At 44.6% G+C, this 25,624-nt stretch overlaps 1 protein-coding gene across 3 annotated transcripts in view; it reads left to right on the top strand.

Moving 5' to 3' along the window:
• PIK3CB (phosphatidylinositol-4,5-bisphosphate 3-kinase catalytic subunit beta) overlaps positions 1–25,624 on the top strand; it is a 596,095-nt gene that overhangs the window by 548,487 nt on the left and 21,984 nt on the right. For all 3 annotated transcript variants that reach the window (XM_033957959.1, XM_033957960.1, XM_033957961.1), the window contains one exon: positions 23,666–23,833. In XM_033957959.1, coding sequence (XP_033813850.1) covers positions 23,666–23,833 — 168 coding nt within the window. The remainder of the gene's footprint in view (positions 1–23,665; positions 23,834–25,624) is intronic.

The following is a 25,624-nucleotide window of genomic DNA, read 5'->3' as shown; positions in this document are numbered from 1 at the left end:
TGGACCCCACCATCCCCAGATTCCTTTTCTCAACTACCCTTTCATCGAACATCTCTCTTCTGTGTCCCTGTCCCTATTCTCCAGTACTGTTCCCCTTGTGTCACCTGTTCCTATGCTCCCTCCATGCCCAGCATCTTATCTCCCCCATATCCAACTTCTTCTTTCTGTCTTCCTTACCTCTTGTATCCCCTTCCCCAGGTACAGGCTTTCTCTTATTATATCTCCTGCCATCCTGCACCCTGCCCACCTACTTTGGAGCAGTATCTGTCCCTCTTGTACCCTTCCCCTTGTGGTCTTGCATTTCTTCTCCCTCTCTCCTTTAGTCCAGCACCTCTCCTTTACGTTCCTCCCCCTCTTTTTGGTTTGTTCTCTCTCTTCCCTACACCCCAGGTCTGGCATCTCCCTTTCCCTCCTCCTCTCTCTGCACAGGCCTGCCTCCCCACCGCGAAGGAACTCTTCCTCCTCTTCCCTCTGCACAGGCCTGCCTCCCTGCCATGAAGGCCTGCTCTCCGCTGCAAAGACCTGCTCCCCCTGCAAAGGCCTGCCCCCCCTGCCGTGAAGGCACTCTTCGGCCTGCTCACCGCCATGAACGCCTGCTTCCCCCGCAAGCATGTATCTTCCCCCAGCTTCCTCGCTGCCTGCAGGCTCTTTGGTGTTATAGTGATCCCTGCAGCTGCCCATCTTCCTCAGCGGCACATTCTCTCTGCCGCGATCCTGTCCCTGACGTCAGAGCAGGGGCAGGACGTAGCAGAGAGAACGTGCCGCTGAGGACGATGGGCAGCTGCAGGGATCGCTATAACACCAAAGAGCCTGCAGGCTGCCGTATTAGCTTTAAGGAGATAAGAGCGTGGGGGCCTTTCTGACTGACCCTCCCCCCTCAAGCAGGAGCAGCAGCGGACAGCCAGCAAGAGGCAGCGCTGCAGCTCCTGCTTTAGGAAGGCACGGGGGAAGGGTTGGTCATTAAATCGGGAGGCCGATTTTTGGGAAATTGGGAATCGATTCACCTGATTCGAATCGGACAGCACTACTGGTTACCCATCAAGTTCTGTTTGATGCATAAAGCCTTTACTTTGGCATTCAAAACTCTATATTTAGGAAAACCTGATTACTTGACCAATCTCCTTGTTCCTTCCAGACCAGCCCACACCTTACATTCCTCCATGACTCTTCAACTAACACTACCCTCAGTGCATATGGCAAAATTACCTGCTACCCGACACTCAGCTTTTTTTGCTTCAGTACCAATGCTTTGGAACTCTCTTCCAAATGAAATCTGCTATAAATTTTCTTACTCCAAATTTTGGGCTGTTTTAAAAGCATATCTTTTCACCCAGGCTTTTTCAGTCAAAACAGTTTTGCCAGAGGTCCGCGATTACTGTAGTGACTGGATGGTATGAATGTTTGGTGAAGGTCTATACTGTATGATAGTTTTCCTGACGAATGGTGTTCTTTTCCTATTCCTAATTTTGTAAACTGCTTTGATGGTAAAGCAAAGGGTGGTCTATACATTTTAATAAACATTGTAGATATGTTGACATTATGAGTTTGACATTGCTCGAAAAGGCTGTAATTATTTCTGTACCTTACAGGAGTAACTTGTTTCTCCATCATGAATTCATTGTCTATGATAATGCTTCTTATTTTTAAAGAGCTTACTGGTACCTGCTGTCATTGGGTATTATCCTGGGATAGTGTTCTTCTCATTGCTAATCCATAATAAATTTTGCTTTGAAGGTTTAGTTTCAACCAATTAATCAGCATCCACTGTTCACCAGAGCAAAGCCTAGTAATGCATATGTAGAGCACAAATACATTTTGGAATAATCAGAATGTTATCTGCTTATTAATAAATATTAATCCTTAATTTTCTGAACTGAAAAACGTGGTCAGAAAAGCAATAAACAATATTAAGAGAAATGTGGAACCTTATGAAATATGTACATGCAAAAGCAGCTCTAAAAAAAATGGACAAGTAGCTTTCTGAATCTGAAAATCTCTGTAGGCAAGTGTAAAGGAAGGAAGGAAAAAGATGTTTCAGTGGCAGTGATTGCTTATAGATCTGTCATTAGTCTTTGCTATTTATACATTTGAAGAAAAAAAAAAAACCCCACTGACATGCTTATTGCAGAAGAGCTGTGATGAGATGGGCCCTAAGGATTTACTCATAACATAACTCCAGTTGAACTGCCTTTCTAACCAGGATGTTTTTCTCTCTCAACTTTAAGCAGGCTGGTCTCTAGAGGCTGAGTAGCTTTCATCAGTGCTTGCTTATGAAGGGGAAGTTGCTGGACAAGTGCCCAGTTAAACTGTATGAGCTGGGTTGGACTGCTATGGATGAATGCCAGCTTGTCCTTTAACCTGGCAGCACTTGGCTTACATGTGTCATGTCATGATCAAAACAGTCCTGCTTCTATTTTGAAAGCTGAAATTTCTAAGCTGTAACTATTTAGGGATCTCTTCATATGTGTGTGCTTACAGTAAGGAAGAACACAGGCCAACCTCCCAAATCAAATAAATAGACTTTTTCTAGGAAGTATGTGAAAGAAAAGAATATGGAAATGTGTTTGTATTGCAGATGTTATGAATCTAGAAGAATCAAATTAATCATTTTTATAACCATTAACTTTGTAAATATTTCAATTTTAGGAAATTTGTGGAAACATTTTTTTTTTTTTTTGTAGAATTTTATAATATTACCAAGCATATACATCTTGTACAGCAAAGTGCGGTCAAAGACATAATAAACTAAATTCCCAAAATTGAAAATATACAGTAATAGACAGTTAGATTTGAAAATAAAAGTACATAAATAAAATAAAGATAAACTGATAAACATTTTTATATTTAAAAAAATATTCTTGAATTTTTTATTTTCTGACTTGAATATTTAGCAGAATTTATTTTGATTAATTCTTTTATGTACTGGTTTAACTGTTGTTATTATGTTAAACTAGACTATATGCATTTGAATTGCTCTTGTTTTCCTCCTCAAAAATTCTTTTTAGGCTAAGTGGAATATAAATGTCTGTTTAAATTTAAAAAATAAAATTTGGGGCTATGTTAGATTAAATAGATAGCTAATACAATATGCAAATGGATTGATTGATTTTGTGTAGCACTACAAAATATGTTAAGTCACAGGGTTCCTTGTGCATATTGGTGATGGTAGTGTTGCAGTAAGTTTTGTATGTATGATGAAGCTTGTTGTATTGAAACATCTCCAGCCCTTGTATTGTCACAATTGTAAATTAAGATCTGAGTCAGGAATGAAACTTTTGCTGGTAGAATATAATAGCGTATATTACCAGAGCACTAGAATGGGTTCATTTTCATGTGTGGCTCCTTTGTGGTAGAATAATCTTCCAGGATGGTTACAGCATTGTGTCTAAATGCAGTTTTGAGAAATTATTGAAAACACACCTGTTTGTGCAATCTTTTTGAGTGGTAGTGATGACATTAAGGAATATTCAATGATTTAATATTGTGGATGTTTGTATTGTTGAAGTTTTATGTATTTGTTGGTTTTTTTATAATCTTTATTGATTTTCAAAAAACCATTGTGCAAAACAAAAATACATATAATAGTACAAGAAATGCACATTGATCTTACAGATATATACAAGCAATCATTTTAATCCTCCCACCCACCTAATAAATAATCAAGATAAATACATAGAATCTTACAATAATTTTACCCAACCTAAAATAATAGTGGAAAGAAAGAACCCCCACCCACCCTGTATTTGTAATTGAATGTGTGTAATGATGTCATGTGCATAGGTATATGTGGACTATAAATTTTTAAAATAAATAAATATGAACAGTATTCCGTTTTTAAATAGAATACATTCCCCACTAAATGTTAAATACTACTAATCAACATGCACACAAATTTCCTTTCTAGACTCAGATGTTAAAAAAAAAAAATTAACACAAATATCCAAACATTTTTCTATAGGACTCTTAAGATACCATTTTATGCATGTAACCTAGTTACAGTGCAGAATCTCTATTTTAGTAGTATCCTAACACTGGAGATGAAGTAATATGGTTGCTAAGTTTAATCCTTTTGAATGAATGGAAATAAAGATTAGCTAACAGATAAAATATAAGGTGATACTTTTTTTTTTTTTTTTACTGGATTGATTAAATGCATTTCTTAACAAGCTTTGAGAGCTGACCCTCCTAACCTCAAATCAGAAAAAAAATTGTCTTGCTAGTTGCCGCCAGAACTCAGGCAGCCATTTTTACCAGCAAGACTGCATGGCCAGGAATGTAGGAGGAATCGCTTTTGCCCCGACTCACCCCGCTGGATCCACCATAGTTTAAGGTAGGTCTGAGAGGAAGCCTATGCTGGTTCCATGAAGGAAGGGGGGCACATAGGATGGTTGTACAGCTAGCTGGGACAGGACTTAACACCTCATTTCAGGGGAGGGAGGGATCACTCCTGTCCCGGCTCATCACTGGACCACCAGGGCTTAGGGTAGGCCTGGAGCAAGGTCAGCGCTGGGTCTAGAGTGGGTAGACTCAAATGTAAACAGACCTCCCCATTTTGGCCCCAAAATCTCAGTTTATATTTGAGTATATACAGTAAGTGATTTTTAAAATGCATTCCAGTGATAATGGACAGGGGAGAGGGAGATCAGGAGGTGACACATTGCAGATTTCATAAATTTGTCAAGAAACCCAGGCCTCTGAGTGTTTTAATAATTTTAACATCAAAAGTCAATTCCCTCAATTGGTTTTAGTGTCCCCCATAAATATTTTCACTGTAAGGTCAATGATGGTGGTCTCGTCTTAAAAAGTGCTTCTTCATGGAGGTTTCATCTTGGTCATCTTATGATGATTGATCTTGTGCTGAAGTGATCTTTGTCATTAACATTTGGCCAGTATCATTAATCTAGTATTTTTATTCATGTTTTCTGCATTGAATAAAGTACAGTTACTTACCGTAACAGGTATTATCCAGGGACAGCAGGCAGATATTCTCTACATGTGGGTGACGTCATCCACGGAGCCTCGTCGCAGACAGCTTTTCAAGCAAACTTGATTGAATATCTCAAAGTTTGCTAGTGCTGCACCACGCATGTGTGTGCCTTCCCACTCCACTAGAGGGCATGTCTCCTCCTCGTGGTCTTCAGTTCAGATAGCTAGCAAAGAAGCTAACCCGGGGAGGTGGGAGGGTTGCGAGAATATCTACCTGTTGTCCCTGTTACACCTGTTATGGTAAGTAACTGTGCTTTATCCCAGGACAAGCAGGCAGCATATTCTCTACATGTGGGTGACCTCCAAGCTAACCAAAGGGGACAGAGGGAGAGTTGGCAATTTAGGAGAACAGATTACACAAAACCTACTGGCCAAATTGGCCGTCGTATCTGGAAAAAGCATCCAGACAGTAGTGAGAGGTGAAGATATGACCCGAAGACCAAGTGGCCTTACAGATCTCCTCAATAGGTGTGGACCTGAGGAAAGCAGCAGATGCCGCCATCGCTTGGATTTTATGCCCCGTGACCCGACCGTGCAGCAAGAGACCAGCCTGAGCGTAGCAGAAGGAAATACAAGCAGCCAACCAATTTGACAAGGTGCGCTTGGAGACAGGACGCCCCAACCGATTAGGATCAAAGGACAAGAAAAGTTGAGCAACCTTCCGGTAAGACTGGGTCTGTTGGATATAAAAAGCCAACAGACCCAGTCTTACAGTCAAGGGTATGAAGCGATATCTCTCCCGGATGAGAATGGGGCTTAGGAAAAAACACCGGAAGGACAATAGACTGATTAAAGTGGAAATCCGAAACTACCTTAGGCAAGAACTTAGGATGAGTACGCAGGACCACCTTGTCGTGATGAAAGACAGTAAAAGGTGGGTCCGTAATCAGAGCCTGCAGCTCACTGACTCTGTGAGCAGACGTGAGAGCAACCAGGAACACCACTTTCCAAGTAAGGAACTTCAAAAGAGCCTTATCAATGGGTTCAAAGGGAGGATTCATCAGTTGAGCGAGAACCACATTCAGATCCCAAACCACAGGGGGAGGCTTGAGAGGAGGATGGACATTTAAGAGGCCCCTCATGAAGCGAGAAACCAGCGGGTGGACCGAGAGCGATTTTCCATCAAGCTGCCGGTGAAAGGCAGCAATCGCACTAAGATGGACTTGAATAGAATTCGTCTTGAGGCCAGACCGAGACAAATGAAGCAAATAATCCAGTACCGAAGACAAGGAGGCAGACAGAGGCTCTACGTGGTGGGAAGCACACCACGTGGCGAATCTAGTCCACTTTTGGGAATAACACAGCCTAGTAGAAGCCTTCCGAGAAGCTTCCAGGACATCCCGCACCAACTGAGAAAACTGGTGGAAAGGAACCAAGCCGTCAAGTGCAGAGACTGCAGGATGGGATGCAGTAGCGAACCCCGACTCTGAGACAGCAGAGAAGGAAAAACAGGCAGAAGTAGAGGTTCCCTGACACTGAGTTGGAGGAGCAGGGAGAACCACAGCTGCCGGGGCCACTGAGGAGCTATCAAAATCATGGTGGCGCGTACCGATTTGAGGTGCATGAGAGTTTTCAAAATTAGAGGAAAGGGAGGAAACACATAGAGGAACCTGCCCGTCCAATTCAGAAGGAAAGCATCCACCTCGAGATGATCTGGGGAGTAAATCCTGGAGCAGAAGCGAGGCAACTTGTGATTGAGGGGCGAAGCGAACAGATCTATCTGCGGAGTCCCCCATCGAGTAAACACCTGACGCAGAGTCGAGGAATGGAGCGACCATTCATGCGACTGAAGAAGGCGACTCAACCTGTCCGCCAGGTAATTCAGTTCGCCCTGGATGTAAACTGCCCGAAGGAAGATGTTGTGGCGCAATGCCCATTTCCAAAGCCGAAGAGAGCTGCAGAGAGACAGGGAACCCGTACCTAGTTTATTCACATAATACATCGCCACTTGGTTGTTCATGCGCACTAGGACCACTTGATCCTGAAGCAAATGACGAAAAGCCACCATGGCATTGTAAATGGCCCGGAGCTCCAGAAGATTGATGTGGCAGCGACGGTCCTCACTCGACCAAAGACCCTGAGTCTGAAGGCCGTCGAGGTGTGCCCCCAGGCGTATGCAGAGGAGTCCGTCGTCAGAACCTTTTGAGGCGGGGGCACGAGAAAAAGCAAACCCCTGGAAAGATTGGAAGAGCTGGTCCACCAACGAGGTGAGCGTTTCAAGGAGGGAGTCACCGCAATGTGCTGCAAAGTGGGATCCCGATCCTGTCTCCACTGAGATGCCAGAGTCCATTGAGGGATGCGAAGGTGCAGTCTGGCGAAGGGCATCACATGAACGGTGGAGGCCATATGCCCCAAGAGGATCATCAATTGCATGGCCGAGATCGAAGCCCTCAGGGAGACCAGCCGACTGAGCCGAATGAGGGCGGTCCTCCGAGGCTAAGGCAGAAACGAACGGAGGCGAACCATGTCCAGCACGGCCCCAATGAACTGCAGGGTCTAAGAGGGGCACAATTGGGACTTTGGGAAGTTGACCTCGAAGCCCAGACGCTGAAGGAAGATAATAGTCTGACGGGTTGCTGAAATAACCCCCTCCCTCGACGGGGCTTTGATAAGCCAGTCATTGAAGTACGGGAAAACCTGAAGTCCTCGCAACCGCAAGGCTGCCGCCACCACTACGAGGCACTTCATGAAGACCCGAACGGGAGGACCCGATATTGTAGATGAAGGTCTCCCACCTGAAAACGAAGGGACCTTCTGGAGGCCAGGTGGATTGGAACATGAGTGTAGGCCTCCTTCAGATTGAGGGAACACAACCAATCCCCCTCGTTCATCAAAGGATACAAAGTGGGAAGAGAGAGCATACGGGACCTCTCCCTGACCAGGAACTTGTTCAGCTTCCAGAGATCCAGGAAAGGACGGAGGTCCCCAGTCTTTTTGGGAACCAGAAAGTACCGGGAGTAAAACCCCGAGCCCTGATGACAAAGGGGGACTTCCTCCACCGCCCAAAGGCGAAGGAGGGCCTGAGCCTCCTGGAGAAGCAGGGGGAGCTGCGCCCTGTTGGAAAGAGGGGGCCTGTCCAGTGGCAAGGTCCGGAAGTTTAGGGAACACCCCTCTCTGACGACGGAAAGGACCCAAGCGTCCGTAGTGATCAACGCCCAGCGGTGAGAGAAAGTGTGGAGATGGCCCCCGATAGTAAGAGAAGAAGGGCCGAGGGCGGAGAAGGCCAGCCCCCTCTCGCCGGGACAGTCAAAAGGACGGCGCCGGTTTGGCCGCTGCAGGGGTGTGAGGCTTAGGAGGAGCCCTCTGCTGCTGTTGGTGCTGAGGCGGAGGCCTAGAAAACGCCGGCGTCGATTTCTGCGGATAGTGCCGGGGAGGCAACCTATAAGACTTGGGCGGAGCAGGCTTCGCCTTGGCCCGGACCAAGGAGGCAAAGGAGGTTCATGTTCAGAGAGGCGTTTGGTGGCGGCCTCGATGGAATCATCAAACAGCTCGTTACCCAAGCACGGAAGATTCGCCAACTGGTCCTGCAGGTTCGGGTCCATATCTACAATGCGGAGCCACGCTAGGTGACGCATGGCCACAGCAAAGGCTGAAACCCTGGAAGAAAGTTCAAAGGCATCATATGAGGCCTGAAACATGTAAAGCTGAATCTGCGAAAGAGTATCCACAAGCCGGCAAAACTCGGCACGGTGATGGACCGGCAAATCATCCTGGAAAGACGGCAGAGACTTAATGCACTGCTTCAAATAGGACGTGAAAGAAAAGTTATAGTTCAAGACCCTGTTATCCATCATGCCAAACTTATCCATAGTCCGGCCTTCCCGGCCCGGCAGGACCACCACGTAGACCTTGGAAGGGTGAGACTTCTTGAGGGAAGACTCCACCACCAAAGACTGGTGGGACAGCTGAGCCTTCTCAAACCCCTTACAGGGGACTGTCCGGTACTTAGACTCCATTTTAGATGGAATGGCCAGGATAGCATAAGGAGTCTCCAAGTTTCGAAAAAATGTCTGTTGCAACACCGGATTCAGGGGGAGCAGCAAGGACTCCTTAGGAGGATGGGGAAGTTCCATCTCCTCCAGATATTCCTTGGTGTACCTGTAATCAGACTGGAGGTCCAAATGCAACGCCTTCCCCATGTCCTGCACAAATCTGGTGAAGGAAGAAGGTCGGCTCTCAGACTGCCCCTGAATGGGGGAGGCCAAGCGAGACTGCAAGGCAGCAGAAAAGGAGGGGGAAGCCTCCCTGGAGTACTGCACCGGCACATCAGTGTCGACAAGCATGAACGCCGAGGACGCCCAGCTAAGAGAACAGGGGGAGTCGACAACAGCTTGCGTTTAGAGGTCCCCAGAGGAGAGGCCCCTGGGGTCCGGGGCGCCGAGGCCTGATGAAGCCGCCTCAGAGAGCCCCGGGACGAAGACAAGCGTCGGGAAAAAGAGGCAGAACCCCCCGACACCGGGGCTTGACAGTGCGAAACCCGATACTGCACGGGAGACTGCCGTAGTCTCGGGTCGGACAAAGTGAGGTCCGAGGGCTTGATCTACCCTGCCTCGGGGAAGCATCCCTGGGTTTCTTTGTAGGCCTCCGGGACGAAGGAAACAGATGCCTCGACCGGTGCCGCAACCCAGGGCGGGCAGCGGGAGAAGCAAGCCTCAAAGGAAGAGGAGAGGAATCAGTCGAGGACATGCACCGAGACCGACGCACCTTGCCTCAAGAAACCTCGGGGTGACACTCAGGCTGGTCCGCAACGAGTGAGGTCGAGGTCGGGGCAAGCTGGGCCAATGTCGAGGAGAGCTGCGAGGAGATGATCGCCTTCAGCATATCCTCAAACATGGGCACCGAGACCAAGTTGGAACCGACAGGTGCTGCAGTGCACTACACCAAGGGCGACCTCGAGGAAGAGTATTCCCGCAAAGTGGAGGCACGCTTAGAGGTCTTAGAAGGTGGTCTCGTCGAGGCCGGCGGGACTACACTCACTGTCTGGATGGCCAGAGACTCCGAGGGTGGCTTCTTCTGCAACTGAACTGAACCTGAAGGAGGAAGAGGAGACTTACCTGAAGCCGAGGTTTTCGAGGTCGGGGTTGCCGAGGCCTTCGAGGTCGAGGGAAACTTGCCAGGGACCGAGGTCTACGAGGCTGACATAGAGACCAAGGCCCGAGACCGGGGCCGAAGCAAGGTTTGCATCCATGGCGAAGAGCTCCACAATCCTGGCCCGACGCTGCTAAAGGGTAGCGCAACGAGAGCAAGAGCCCGTCGGGTGGTCAGCACCCAGGCACAAGATACACCAGCGGAGCGGGTCTGTGATGGAAATTACCCGACCGCACTGCGTGCACTTCTTAAACCCGGTAAGAGGCCAGGACATAAGGTAAAAGAAAGGCCACGGCGAACCGGGATCCCCCGGTCACCAAAAACGAAAAAGAAAAAAACACATGAGTGGAGAAAAAAAGTACAAAATACAGCACAGCGACTCCGAAGTGAAAATAAAGAAGCCGTGGTGCAAGAAAGGCACTTAGAATGCAGAGAAGAGAGACAGGGCTTTCTGGCTCTGCGGAAAACTAAAAACTGAAGACCACGAGGAGGAGACGCGCCCTCTAGTGGAGCGGGAAGGCACACGCATGCGTGGTGCAGCACTAGCAAACTTTGAGATCTTCAATCAAGTTTGCTTGAAAAGCTGTCCGCGACGGGGCTCCGTGGATGACGTCACCCACATGTAGAGAATATGCTGCCTGCTTGTCCTGGGATAATATATATTTTGTTAAAGGAGAAGCATGAGTGAAATCTCCTTGTGTTGAATGTCTTGACCATATAGATACCTCTGGGGACTATGATGTACAGTGGCGTACAAAGGGGGTAGTCCGCCTCAGGTGCAGGGAGCTTGGGGGTGCTGGAGCAGTTCTTTTCCACACAGCCATTGGCTTTACTGCTCCCCCACCTCCTCTGTCAACATCCTGTTCTAGGGCAGGAGAACAACAGAGCCAACAGCTGCGCACAGAAAGTCTGCAACCAATTCACATACCTTCCCACTTCCTGGGGGAAGGGAGTGTTCTGGCCTTAGTATGTGCTGCTCTGCCCCAGATTCCCACCCTGCCCGATATGCCACATGATGTAGATCAGGGGTCTCAAAGTCCCTCCTTGAGGGCCGCAATCCAGTTGGGTTTTCAGGATTTCCCCAATGAATGTGCATTGAAAGCAGTGCATGCACATAGATCTCATGCATATTCATTGGGGAAATCCTTAAAACCCGACTGGATTGCGGCCCTCAAGGAGGGACTTTGAGATCCCTGATGTAGATGGACCTGTGTCATTCTTATTTTGGTAAGTTTATTTGAAGCCTGCTTTTTATTCTATTCTTATTTATTTATATTCCGCATTATTCTCACAGTAGATTCTAAACAGATAACAATTTTAAAAATATTGTGTCCATACAAAATTATTCATTTAACAATCATTAAAAATCAAAAGTTTTTAATAAGTTTCTAAAGGTACAATAAGAAGAAACCTTTCTTATTGCAGTTAGAAGATCATTCCCAAAGCTTTGTTCCTATAAACTCAAAACATTTGTTTATCAAAGATTTCAAATGACAGTATGAACTTATAGAATAACCAAGCCTCAATTACTGTTTATACTGGAAGGTAGCTTTATTTATTGGGAAAGATATATATACTTATTCTCCATTAAATCTTCTGGTCCCATTCACTTCAAGAATTTATATATAAGTATAACCAGTCTAAAATTTAGTGTCTTCTCAATCTTCAACCAATGTAATTGATTCAGAAGAGGAGTATCCCAGTCATATTTTTTTGCTGTAAAAACACAGCCGTATTTTGAAGGGGAGAGTGTGGTGCAGTGGTTAAAGCTACAGCCTCAGCACCCTGAGTTATAGGTTCAAACCCAAGCTGCCATTTGTGATCCTGGGCAAGTCACTTCATCGTTCTATTGCCCTAGGTATATTAGATAGGTTGTGAGCCCACTGGGACAGATGGAAAAATGCTTTGAATACCTGAATAAATTCATGTATAGTACTCCCCCAATATTTGTGGGAGTTCCGTTCCAGGAACCCCTGCGAATCTTGAAAATATGGTTTTTCGTGGGGGAGACTGGAGAGGGCAGCGGGAGAGGCAGGAGAGAGCATCCGGAGCGCTGGCGAGTGCAGGAAATCACTCACTGTATGTTCCAACCGCCTCTTCCTGCACTAAGTCGGGCCTTACCAATCAGAAGCTGCGTGGTTACTAGAAGGTCAGTATTGATGGAAGTAGGGATATTTGTTTTTTGATTTTTTTGTAGCTCTCTTACTTTGGGTTGTGTATGCTCGTGTGAGCGGACTACTGGGCATGATGGACCACTGGTCTGACCCAGCAGCGGCAATTCTTAAGTTCTTATGTACAAGAGGTACTCTGTGGTTTACCTTTTTTTGTTAGGGATGTTTCTCATTTGTTAAGAGATAATCTTCTGTATATGATTGAAGTTATGGGCTTTTTCCTAAAAAAAAAATTCTGTTAAAAATGTTTGTCTTCTTTATACCTGGTGACTTGCTATGTTTAATTGACTGTTTTGTTCATGAAAGGTATAATCAGGAAGTATGAAAGCTGCATCTGTAGGTTGGTTTTCCTTATACAGTATACATCTGTACAGATGACAATTGTTGACCAAGACTGTGGCATCCAGAAAGTTAACTCTTTCTGTGGCATACTCTATTTTAAGCACAGACTCAAAAAGAAAATGTACTGTATAATAATTTTAGCAGAGAAACCACATTCATATCATACAATCAAAAATAAGTAAAAAAGACAGAAAAACAATAATAGGTACAAAAGAACGGAGAAAACAGACCTCATACACCCGCAGCCAGGACTACACAGTACCCTAAGCCACCCATATCATTACAGATCTGAAAAAACTCTGTACATTATATCAATTTTTAATTTCATTCATTAGGTTTTTATTTCTCAAAATTCAATTTCTGCCATCATTATCTTTGAATGGAAAAAAGGTTAAATCTGCCAAAAACAAATTGCAATGACTATAGCCTGGAGCAAAAAAGTTTGTTCTTATTAAATTATGTGAAAGAGTGTAGCAAACTTATCTAGAAGTCACTTCTCTCACGGGATCAGTTGTCTCTCCATCTAATCTTTCAAGCGGCTTCTTGTTGAGAGCATTTTTATGCATCAGCTAAATAGGTGATTGCTTTACTTCTAAGACAACTACCAGTCCTCTAACATTTTTATTATTACTTTGAGTGTATATTTTAAATGTGGCATTTTTCCATTTGTGACTATTAAGGCTGGAGTTTTAGTAGTAAACTAAATGGCGCCATCTGCTGTTACTCTTACTTTAAAGCACATTTGTAATTTTGCTTTTAAATTTTCAATCAGCAGTGTTACTGTATGTGAGAAAACATAAGAGATTAACTACATTTAAGCTTCTCATAGAATTTGCACAGAACTCTAAGCAGTAGTCTGGCATGGTTACTGAATGCCACAAGGTGAGTCTGGTGACTTGAAAAACTCAAAGCAAGCTTTATTTCTTTTAAGAATTTAGCAGTTTAAATCATTTTTAGGAACTGTTAATATGAAGCCAAAAGATACTGAACGTTTTTGTATGAGCTATTTAAAACCTGTAAGGATTGGTTTATTGTCATTTATAAACAGGTCTATATACACTGTTATGCATCACCTTGCTGTTTACTTAGGGCTCCTTTTTCTAAGCTGCAATAGCATTTTTAGCGCGCACTAAACCCACGCTATGTGGCTAGAACTAACGCCAGCTCAATGCTGGCGTTAGCGTCTAGTGTGCGCAGCAATTTAGCATGCGCTAAAACCGCTATCATAGCTTAGTAAAAGGAGCCCTCAGTGCAGTTAGGACAGCTACTGTTGAGAACTAAATAAGTCTTTCAAAGCCATTTAGCATGCATATGCAAGCAGTTTTTTTTAAATTAATATCTATCTTCTTTTAAAAGTTACCAGTCTGTATCATCTGATTGTACAATAATTTCTTTTTAAAAAGCGTGTATATAAGTTATTACTGTTTAATAGGGCAATACAGAAAAAAAATCTCAGATTTCAAGAACATATTATTTTACATTATCTAGACAACTTTTTCAAGCCAAGTACCCCCATAAGCCTAATAAATACCAACTGAGTACCCCCACCCATGATCTAACCCTGTTCTTGGACTTTCTGGAGACTTGGGAAAGCATAAGGATAGATCTTTGGATCTTGGATATTGTCAGAGATGGTTACAAAATAGTTTGCATACCCTCTGATAGGTTCATGGATTCTCTGGCAGGCCAACTGGTTCGGATGATCCAAGTCGGAACAACGTTAAACGGATTGCTGAATATTCAAGCCTTTGAACCAGTTCTGGGAGAACACTTGGGCTCAGGCAGATACTTGATTTACTTTGTCATGCCCAAGGAAGATTCCAACTAGAGAATGACACGGTGAAAAAATTGGTCCCCGTCACCGCCCCGTCCCCGTCTCACGATCCCCGTCACCACCGCCCGTCCCCGTCACCATCCCCGTCACCGCCCCGTCCCCGTCTCACCATCCTCTTCACCGCCCCGTCACCGCCACTGCCACCCCATTCACCGCCCCGTCACCGCCACTGCAATCCCATTCACTTTTCTTTATTTACGTATAAAGGAAACATTCTTTAAAACTTTAAAACTTAGTTAAATATTTGTTAATAACTATACAAAAACAAAACACGCAGAGAAAAAATTAATTAATATAAATTACCTGACTTCCCTGCACTGTCCCCCCTTGAAGGTCTGTCCCATCCTGAAAGCCTGATGCCCTCCCCCCCCCCGACGTCCGATACATCCCTCCCCCCGAAGGACCACCGACTCCCCAACAATATCGGGCCAGGAGGGAGCCCAAATCCTCCTGGCCACGGCGACCCCCTAACCCCTTCTAGGCATGGACCTTTTCTATTTGGACAAAAATTGACAGGTATAATTCTGCTCAGGCTTTGAGTTCTAATCAAGTAGGTCTCTAGAGGGTCCTCATTTGCAGTGGAGTAGGGTCAGAGCATTTTAAGCCACTGGACTGCACTTGAGAAATCAAGTGCCAGTTGATACAAGTTAGAATCAAATATTTGGCATTTTCTGAACTAACTAGACGAAGCTGGTGTGTGACATTTTTCTTTTACATTGGTTTTTGTTTTTGTCTAAAGAATGATGATAGAAGGTGACAAGGTGCCTATGCCATAAATCTTAAAGGTGTTCCATGCACATGACCTGGATGATGAGTGGAATGGGCATAGATGGCAGTGTTACTTAAGGCTTTTGTTTATGCTTATAGATTTTATTTACGATTAATATGAACCACAATGGGTACAGCTTTTAACATTTTTGATTTGATTTTCTCATCTCTTTCAATGGTCTTGCCACTAAGAATCCTCCTGGCCACGGCGACCCCCTAACCCCACCCCGCACTACATTACGGGCAGGAGGGATCCCAGGCCCTCCTGCCCTCGACGCAAACCCCCCTCCCCCCAACGACCGCCCCCCCCCCAGCCGACCCGCGATCCCCCTGGCGACCCCACGACCCCCCCACCCCCCTTCCCGTACCTTTGGTAGTTGGCCGGACAGACGGGAGCCAAACCCGCCTGTCCGGCAGGCAGCCAACGAAGGAATGAGGCCGGATTGGCCCATCCATCCTAAAGCTCCGCCTACTGGTGGGGCCTAAGGCGCGTGGGCCAATCAGAATAGGCCCTGGAGCCTTAGGTCCCACCTGGGGGCGCGGCCTGAGGCACATGGTCGGGTTGGGCCCATGTGCCTCAGGCCGCGCCCCCAGGTGGGACCTAAGGCTCCAGGGCCTATTCTGATTGGCCCACGCGCCTTAGGCCCCACCAGTAGGCGGAGCTTTAGGATGGATGGGCCAATCCGGCCTCATTCCTTCGTTGGCTGCCTGCCGGACAGGCGGGTTTGGCTCCCGTCTGTCCGGCCAACTACCAAAGGTACGGGGAAGGGGGGGGTCGTGGGAGTCGCCAGGGGATCGCGGGTCGGCTGGGGGGCGGTCGGAGGTTCTTGGGGGGGCGGTCGTTGGGGGAAGAGGGGGGTTTGCGTCGAGGGCAGGAGGGCCTGGGATCCCTCCTGCCCGTAATGTAGTGCGGGTGGGGTTAGGGGTCGCCGTGGCCAGGAGGGTTTGGGCTCCCTTCTGGCCCGATATTGTCGGGAAGTCGGCGGTCCTTCGGGTGGGGTGCGAGTGGTCCTGCCGGGGGGGGGGGGATGTATCGGACGTCGGGAGTCGGCCGGCAAGAGGGCTTGGGCTCCCTCTTGCTCCGATCGCGGGTGCGGGTGGGAGCGCGTGCGAGCGGTCGTTCGGGGTGGGGGTGCGAGCGGTCCTGCTGGGGGGGTGAATCGGGCGTCGGGCGGTAAATAGCGGTTCCTAGAAGGGGGTACATTGGCCCGCGGGGACAAACCTGTTCACCGTTTCCGCGGTCGGTGAATGCCTTGTCCCCGTCACCGCAGCGACTGCTAGTTTTCTTCCCCGTTTTCGGCGGTGACCCGCGGCTTAAATGCGGTGCCGCGGGTAAACCGTCACCGTGTCATTCTCTAATTCCAACGACTGAGGCTCATTCTGGATCTCAAACATGTCAATGAAGCCCTGAGGGTTCTTCGTTTTCAGATGAAGAAAGTGAGATCTGTCATTGCAGCTGTCCAGCTGGGAAAGTTTCAGGCCACTCTGGATTTGATAAAGATTTATTTCTACACTCTAATTTTCCTGGCACACATAAAGTTCCTGAGATTTCACATGTTGAGAATCGCTGTTTAATTCTCAGTGCTACCATTGGGGCAGATCATGGGTGGGGGTACTCAGTTGGTATTTATTAGGCTTATGGGGGTACTTAGCTTGAAAAAGTTCCCAAACTCTGACCCTGACTCCACCCCATAATAATTGTACTAATTGTAATACAATTTCTTCCATCCATTTTTTATATACACACAATATAATCTTATTAATACATAATGGTAACCACAAAATTTAAAAAAACACAAAGCACACTGTACGCACAGAAAATGTTAATTATTTATATTTGGGGGTTTTCAAAGAGATTAAGACAGATGACTTTAAAATAAGCAATGTCACCTCAGTAACAACTATAGAAAAATAGACAAATATAGTACAAATCATAAGACAGCAGATATAAATTCTCAAAATGGACACATTTTGACAACGATCTACTACTACTCAAAAGACAATGTAGACAACTAGAAAGAAAATGGAGAAAAACTAACCTAGATCATACAAAAATAGCCTGGAAAAAAGTGTACAAACTTTAACTAAAGGACAAGAGAAAAGCACACTACACCAGCCTGATAGGCACAGAAACCCAGGACACCAAAATACTAAAAGACACCAAACCCTACCTAACCACAATCAATACCTCCCCCCCCAGCCACCCTATTAGCAGAACACTTCCAGAACAAAATAAAAAATGCCAGAGCTACCCTCAATGACGCCCCAACCCACATTATGGAATTCACAATACATCCCACAGATAAAGACTCAACTGCAGCAGACAGAACATGGTCCCAATTCCCCAACATACAATGGCCCGAATTCAACAAACTCTACAAAAAGTACAGCCATGCTTCATGTGAACTCAATCACTGTCCTCCATATCTCTTAAAATCCTCCAGCACTAAATGCCGAGCTCTTCTCCTACATTGGATACAAACCACGCTCACAAATGGCATCTTCCCAACTGAACTCAGTGAAATCATCATCACCCCGATCCTAAAAGACCCTAAAGGACCAACCATCCAACTACAGACCTATTGCCTCCATACCTCTATATGTCAAAATAATAGAAGGGCTAGTAGCCAAACTCCTCTCCAATTATCTAGATTCTAGAAGACCACAACATACTCCACCCCACGCAATCCAGTTTCAGAACCAATTTCAGCACAGAGACGCTACTAGGATCCCTCATGGACACTGCTAGACAACACCTCAGTACAGGGAAAAAAATGATGCTCATACAACTGGACCTGACCGCTGCATTCGATCTGGTGGACCATAACACCCTACTACAAATTTTGGACACAATAGGTATCACAGATAAAGTATACTCACAGATAAAGTGTACTCTGGGTTCAAAGGATTCCTAAAATCCAGAACCTACAGAGTAAAATCAGATTTAAAAAAAATCAGAAACTTGGTCAAACCCCTGCAGCGTACCCCAAGGATCGCCACTATCCCCTACTCTTTTCAACCTCTACACTGCCTCCCTCGGTGCCCACCTGGACAAACTAGCCCTATCTTCCTATAGTTATGCAGGTGACATCACCCTTCTCATACTTTTGATCAATCAAAGCCCTCCATGACAGATGCACCACACCAAACACTTGAAACAGTAGTGACTTGGATGAAAGATCACAAACTGAAACTGAACCCAGACAAAACAAAATTCATCATCTTCGAAAATAACAAAACCCCAACCATAACCAACATAGAAATCAATGCAATTAATTACCCTATAAAACCCACCCTAAAACTACTAGTAATAATGATAGACAGATGCTGTACCATGCAACCGCAAATCAATAAAACAATACAGAAATCATTTTCAGTTATGAGAAACTTAAGACAAGTCAGAAAATTCTTCAAGAAAACACAATTTCAGCTCATAGTACAATCACTAATACTAGGACTACTAGACTATTGCAACATCCTCTATCTCCTGTGCCCTGCTACAATAACAAAACAACTACAAACAATTCAAAACACAGTTCTAAGACTCATCTACTCACTGAGGAAACACGACCACATCACAGAGGCATACCTCAACTCTCACTGGCTTCCAATTCCAGCAAGAATACTATTCAAATTCTACTGTCTACTATTTAAAACTTTAAACGGAGATAGCCCAAACTACTTGAACAACCGCCTCATCCAAACCACCTCAACCAGACAAAGGAAAACTCACACCCCATTCACACACCCACTAATCAAAGAAGTTAAATGGAAAAAACTATATGATGGCCTCCTAGCCACTCAAGCAGCAAAAATAGACAACCAAATCGCCAACCTTCTGATAACGACCCCAGATTACAAAACTTTCAGAAAAAAAAATAAAGACTATACTTTTCAAAAAAATCCCTAAAAAAGTCCTAACTTCATCCCTCTAATCCCCCGAACCCCCAAATCAACCTGCTCTACTCTTTTTTCCCCCAAAAAAGGACCCGAAATCTTTTTGTAACACACCCTCTTTAACTCTTTTGTAATCCTCCTTGAACCGCAAGGTAATGGCGGAATAGAAATCCCTAATGTAATGTAATGTAAATTGAAAATAAAATCATTTTTCCTACCTTTGGTGTCTGGTGATTTCATGAGTCTCTGGTTGCACTTCCTTCTGATTGTGCATCCAATAGTTCTTTCTTTCTTCCTCCTGCATGATTACTCTCCTCCAGACATCATTCCATTCCCCAACCAACATCTCTCCGTCCCTCCATGAGTCCAACTTTTTCTTCCTCACTCCCTGCCTACCCACTGCCATCCAACACACTCCATTCCCTCCCCCAACTTTTTCTTCCTCACTCCCTGTCTGCCCACTGCCACCCAACACACTCCATTCCCTCCAACTTTTTCTTCCTTTCTCCCTGCCTGCCACCAATACACTCCATTCCCTGCCTAAACTTTTTCTTCCTCTCTCCCTGCCTGCCCTCCCTCCCCTGAAGCTGCCGATGATTTCTCCCTGCTTCCTCGCCCCACCCAGCACACTCCATTCCGCCGCCAAAGCTGATGCAGCAACAGGGACGGGCCAGGCGCATGCAGCAACTCTTCAAGCGACCGGCCCACAAACCTTCCCCACAACATCAATTCTGACGTTGGAGAAGACGTTCCAGGCCAGCCATGCAGCGATTCCTCTCTAGAACTTCCTCTCCGACTTCAGAATTGACATTGGGGGGAAGGCTAATAGAGGTATGCAGACAGATTGATAGGCTTAAAAACGATAAATCTCCGGGACTGGACAGCATCCAACCGAGGGTAATCGAGGAACTGAAAGGGGTTATAGCTGAACTGCTTCAACTAATAGCCAATCTGTCGATCAAATCAGGAAAGATTCTGGAAGACCGGAAAGTGGCGAATGTTATGCCAATCTTCAAGAAAGGTTTGAGGGGAGATTCGGGAAACTACAGATCAGTTAGTCTGACTTCGGTACCAGGAAATGATAGAGACGTTTAAATATCTACGTAATATAAATGAGCATGAGTTGAGTCTCTTTCATTTGAAAGGAAATTCTGCAATGAGAGGGCATAGGATGAAGTTAAGAGGTGATAGGCTTCAGAGTAATCTGAGGAAATACTTTTTTATGTAAAGGGTGGTAGATGCATGGAACAGTCTCCCGGAAGAGGTGGTGGAAACAGAGACTGTGTCTGAATTCAAGAGGCCTGGGATAGACACGTGAGATCTCTCGGAGAGAGAAAGAGATAATGGTTACTGTGGATGGGCAGACTAGATGGGCCATTTGGCCTTTATCTGCCGTCATGTTTCTGTGTTCCTAAGACAGATGGGATGAGCCTTGAGCCTCCAGATGGTGTGCCTGGGAACTAAAGCATCACAATGAGTAATATTATCATGCTTTCCTCATCCTACTTTAGTTTTAGAAAATCAGTAAAAACGAAATTGTTTAATTGATTTGTAATCTAAGGATTCATTGTTTTACTTCTTTTTATCCTATATGCATGTATTTTTTATGATTTTATATTGTTCTTTTTCTCTGATTGTCCAGCACTTCATATTGTAAACCACCTCAAACTATTATGGCTTTGGCAGTATATAAGAATAAATTATTATTATTATTATGAATGAAATTCATCTTGATTGGTTGGAATTGGGACTTACTTAGACTTCTTGATTATTGGACTGACTATATATGAGTTGCAGATCCTGGGATGGGTAGGGTGAGAGGGACTAAAGTCTTAGTGAGTCACCACCAAGATTCCTATCAGCAGTTCTATAGGAGGGCCTAGAAATTGAGACACTGATACAAATTCTGTTGGAATCTACCTTTTTTCAAATTCTAAATATTCCCAATAAATCTAGCTAGCAGCTTCTATGCTATAATCTCCAACTACAGATTAAATCTTAAAGCTACTTTCTGGTCTGACTATATAAAATAAAACCTTGCCTGCAGTGTGAAAGACAAGTTAGTCAGAAAAGTTTATCCCCTCTAATGACAAAGCTAAGAAGAAAAGGAGGGAAGTTTTGGTTTTTTGCTTTGGTGGGGGGGAGGGCTAGGTTAGAAGACAGAAGTTACACCACACTATAGATAAACAGTTCTTAAAGTTAATTCCCAATAATTAAATAAATAATAATAAAGTCTGTGCTCAGGTCCAGAGAAACACAGTCAACAGTTTTTAAATCTCAAAATTAAAATAAATAAAAATAGTATTCTCTTACACCTCAACTGAACTGTCTTTTACCCTGTACTCAGTTTTTGGGCCTTTTCTGCAATGAATCCTCCTAAGTGACACAAATATAAATAGCCTATTCTACCAGAAAATGTACTCATCAATACTACCTATGGCATGAAAACACCAATTTTTTTGTACCTGCCAAAAACCTGGAAAATCCACCGATATTCACAAGGACTTAACCAGGCAGTGCCACTGAATATAGGCTCTGACCAACCCCAAAAAAGATGTGCTGGTCAGGGGTGGAACAGAGAATGGCCTTGGGGGGGGGGGAAGGGAACCAGCAGTTATGTGGGTGCTGGCAATATTCAGTTCCAGGATTCGCATAGCTATGAGGTTGAAATAGCACGAAAGCTGTCCTAATTTCCGCTTAGTTATGTGGGCCCCAGCACCGAATATCAACTGTAACTTTTGAAATCTTTTCTGCCCCATCCTTCTCCCATATCAATATTGTTGGTCTGGGGAGGGGGCCGATGAGGGCAGAAGTAAAGACAATTTGCTCCTGCAGCGGGTTCTTCAGTATGGCTGCTGCGACCTGTTGCAGCAGCCTCATTGTACTTCAGAAGTATATTGAGGAACCCCCCTGCTTTGATTCTGCTCCCATCACCCCCACTGGACCACCAGGCATTGCAAGTAGGCCTGAGAGAGATTTTGGGAGGGTTTCTTGCAGTACTGAGAGCTAGAGGAGGGGGCTTGGAGGACTGCTGAAAAGATTTCAAAGTTATTCAGCCAGGCCCACATAACTGTCTTATGCAGGCCCCAGTTGAATATCGGCTGGGACACATGTAAGCTCTGGAAGGCAGTGCAGGACAATTAGCCCCAGATATTCAGTGGCAGTGCCCACACATCGCCTGACACTGAATATCCAGGTCAAAATTTGCCAGCAATGTCAGCATTTTAAAAAAACCTCTGACCACTGCTGGCTGAATATCAGCTTGTCAAATTTTAAGATTTCCTCTTGCTCTTTCTCTTCACATATCCAGTAGACCCCCAAAACTTGTCACTTCTTTCTATACAATGTTATGAAAATCCGGACTTCCCTTTCTGAACACACTGCCAAGACCCTTAGCCACGCTCTTGTTACCTCTCACTTAGATTACATAGTAACATAGTAGATGACGGCAGATAAAGACCCGAATGGTCCATCCAGTCTGCCCAACCTGATTCAATTTAAATTTTTTTTTTTTTTTTTTCTTCTTAGCTATTTCTGGGAGAATCCAAAGCTTTACCCGGTACTGTGCTTGGGTTCCAACTGCCGAAATCTCTGTTAAGACTTACTCCAGCCCATCTACACCCTCCCAGCCATTGAAGCTCTCCCTGCCCATCCTCCTCCAAATGGCCATACACAGATGCAGACCGTACAAGTCTGCCCAGTAACTGGCCTAGTTCAATCTTTAATATTATTTTCTGATTCTAAATCTTCTGTGTTCATCCCACGCTTCTTTGAACTCAGTCACAGTTTTACTCTCCACCACCTCTCTCGGGAGCGCAATTACTGCAATGTTCTTCTCACAGGTCTTCTGCTAAGCCATCTCTCTCCCCTTCAATCTGTTTAGAATTCTGCTGCACACCTTCTATTCCACCAAGATCATTTTTCTCACGTTCCCCCCCCCCCCCCCACAAAGTCACTTCATTGGCTCCCTGTCTGCTTCCACATACAGTTCAAAATCCTTTTACTGACCTACAAATGTATTCACTCTAAGGCTCCTCAATTTCTCTCCTCTCTTATCTCTTCCTATACTCTGCCCTGGAAACTCAGTTTGTTGGGTAAGTCTCTCTTGTCTGTACTCTTCTCCTCTAAAGCCAACTCCCGACTCCATCCCTTCTCCCTTGCTGCGCCATATGCCTGGAGAAACCTTCCTGACTCAGTATGTTGGGCTTTGTCTCTGGTGGTATTCAAGTCCAGGCTGAAGGCTTACTTTTTCGAAACTACGCTTGTCTTAACCCTACCAATTTGTGGAGCACCACATCTGTTTGTCATTCCCTCTATAGCCCCCTACCCTCTCTACCTCTTCTCCCTTTGTATTTCCCTACATGAGCATTTTTGTCCTGTGTGTCTTTAATAATTAAATTATAAGCTCTTTCATGCAGAGTCTGTCTCTTGTGTGTTTAATGTACAGCGCTGCTTGTTTCTGGTAGCACTATAGATATAATAAATAGTAGTGGTAGTAAATTACAACGAAGAGTCATGGACTGCAGATTAGGATTAATAAGTGTGACAATGTATATCATTTCTTTTTTTTTCTTTTCAGGATCGTGCCTTATGGTTGCTTAGCAACCGGAGACCGCTCAGGCCTTATTGAGGTAGTCTCAGCTGCAGAAACAATTGCAGACATTCAGTTAAACAGCTGTAATGTTGCTGCCACTGCTGCCTTCAACAAAGATGCTCTTTTAAACTGGCTTAAAGAATACAATCTGGGGTAAATATTATTATTTTCTTTCTCATAACATGTAGAGTTACCATATGGCGCCAGGAAAAGGAGGACGGATTGAGACCTCTGGGTTTTACTTCCATTGAAAATAATGGAAGTAAACACGGATGTCTCCATCCGTCGTCCTCTTTTCTGGAGCCATATGAAACCCTAATAACATGGAATCTCATAAAATTTTCTTCCATGTATGTTGACAATTTAATTTATAAAGATAGAAAACCAAGCTTTTGAGAATAATTTAATATTCATACAGATATTTAATCTGATTACTTTAATTGAGTGGATATGCTTTGCTTGGTTTTCACAATGCATTTGGCAATTGTCCTGTATTAGAGGCTTATAAATAGAGCTGTCTAGATATGGAATCTAAATTGGTAGACTGGATTAGAAGCTGGTTGAGAGCTAAATGACAAGGACTGGTGGTAAATATAATTCAGAGAAAAATGATGAGTGGCTGCCTGAGAGTTCAGTCTTGCAGTCAGTTTTGTACAGGGTCTTTGAAAACAATATCATATAGGAATTAGGAAGAAATATTTTTCTTTTTATGAATCTAAATGAGTGTCCACAGCAGAGTATACACACCTGATGGTGCACACACCTGGACAAGCAATCTAAAAGCTTGATAAGTAGTTGGTGTAACTGTATAATTGTAACTGGTGTGTTGATAGCTTAAGTTTTTCAAGACAAGCAAGCAGTATATTCTCATATATGGGTGAATGTCACGGAGCCCGGCACAGAACATGCTACCAAAGTGTACTGTCACTTTAAAAACTTTGGCACTGTCCATATTGTGCATATACCTTTCCACCGATGTATGCCCAGGGGACCTTCAGGTCTTTGTTTTACTGTGTTTTTCAAGCACTCCTGGGTGCAGTAATTTTTTTTCACTTTAGGTGCCTTCCCGTACCATTTTTTTCTTCAGAATTTTTCATTTTATTACATTTGATTTTCATTACATTCATTACATTCATTTTATTTCATTCATTTTCATTTCATTCATTTTCATTACATTTCATTACATTTTCATTACATTCATTTTATTACATTTCATTTTATTACATTTGATTTTATTACATATAATTTTCTCTTAATTTTCATAATTTTTGTTTTTTCATGCCTTTGGGTGGCTTTCCGCCTCCAACACGGACAGGGAGGAATCTACTTGACCTCCCTTAACTATAGAGTCCTTTGATTTAACGTTGGCAGTCTTCCCATTGATGTCACCCAACATCAAGTGGATTCAAGAAGTGTTCTCAATGTAACAGGGACCATTTCAGGTTCAGACCCTCACAACTGGTGTTTTGCAGTGTCTTGTCCTGAGCATTGTGGATGTTTGTAGTCAAATGCAAAAGAGAGCTCTAAAGGCTTTTCAAATTCAATTTGATGAAGCTTTTTAGATTACCCTTACCATGTCTACCAGACCCATTACAGATATAATAAATAGCCCTGGCGCCTCCTCCATCAATAAATACAAGCCCCAAGCATCTCCTCCATCAACGTCTATGAAGGTGTCCACTCAACCACTGGTTCTTTCCAGAGACGACTCTGGCTCTTCTTCTGCCACATCAGACTCGGGGGGACCTCCGGAACAAAATCTAAGAAGCGTTGGGCACTCACCTTCTAGGCAGACTTCCTCCTCCTCACCATCTTCACTCCTCAGAAGCGTTGACGATTGGAGCACTCTCCATCCCTATAGATGCTTTTTTTCCGTCTGGGCGTCCTCTACATTTAAGTCCCTTCAGCCAACTGTATCATTTGACTACATTGGTACTGGCACTT

The sequence above is a fragment of the Geotrypetes seraphini genome, chromosome 9, assembly GCF_902459505.1.
Source record: "Geotrypetes seraphini chromosome 9, aGeoSer1.1, whole genome shotgun sequence".
Lineage (NCBI taxonomy): Eukaryota > Metazoa > Chordata > Amphibia > Gymnophiona > Dermophiidae > Geotrypetes > Geotrypetes seraphini.
The sequence above is the reverse complement of the archived record's forward strand: the minus strand, read 5'-3'. Positions and strand labels throughout refer to the sequence as shown.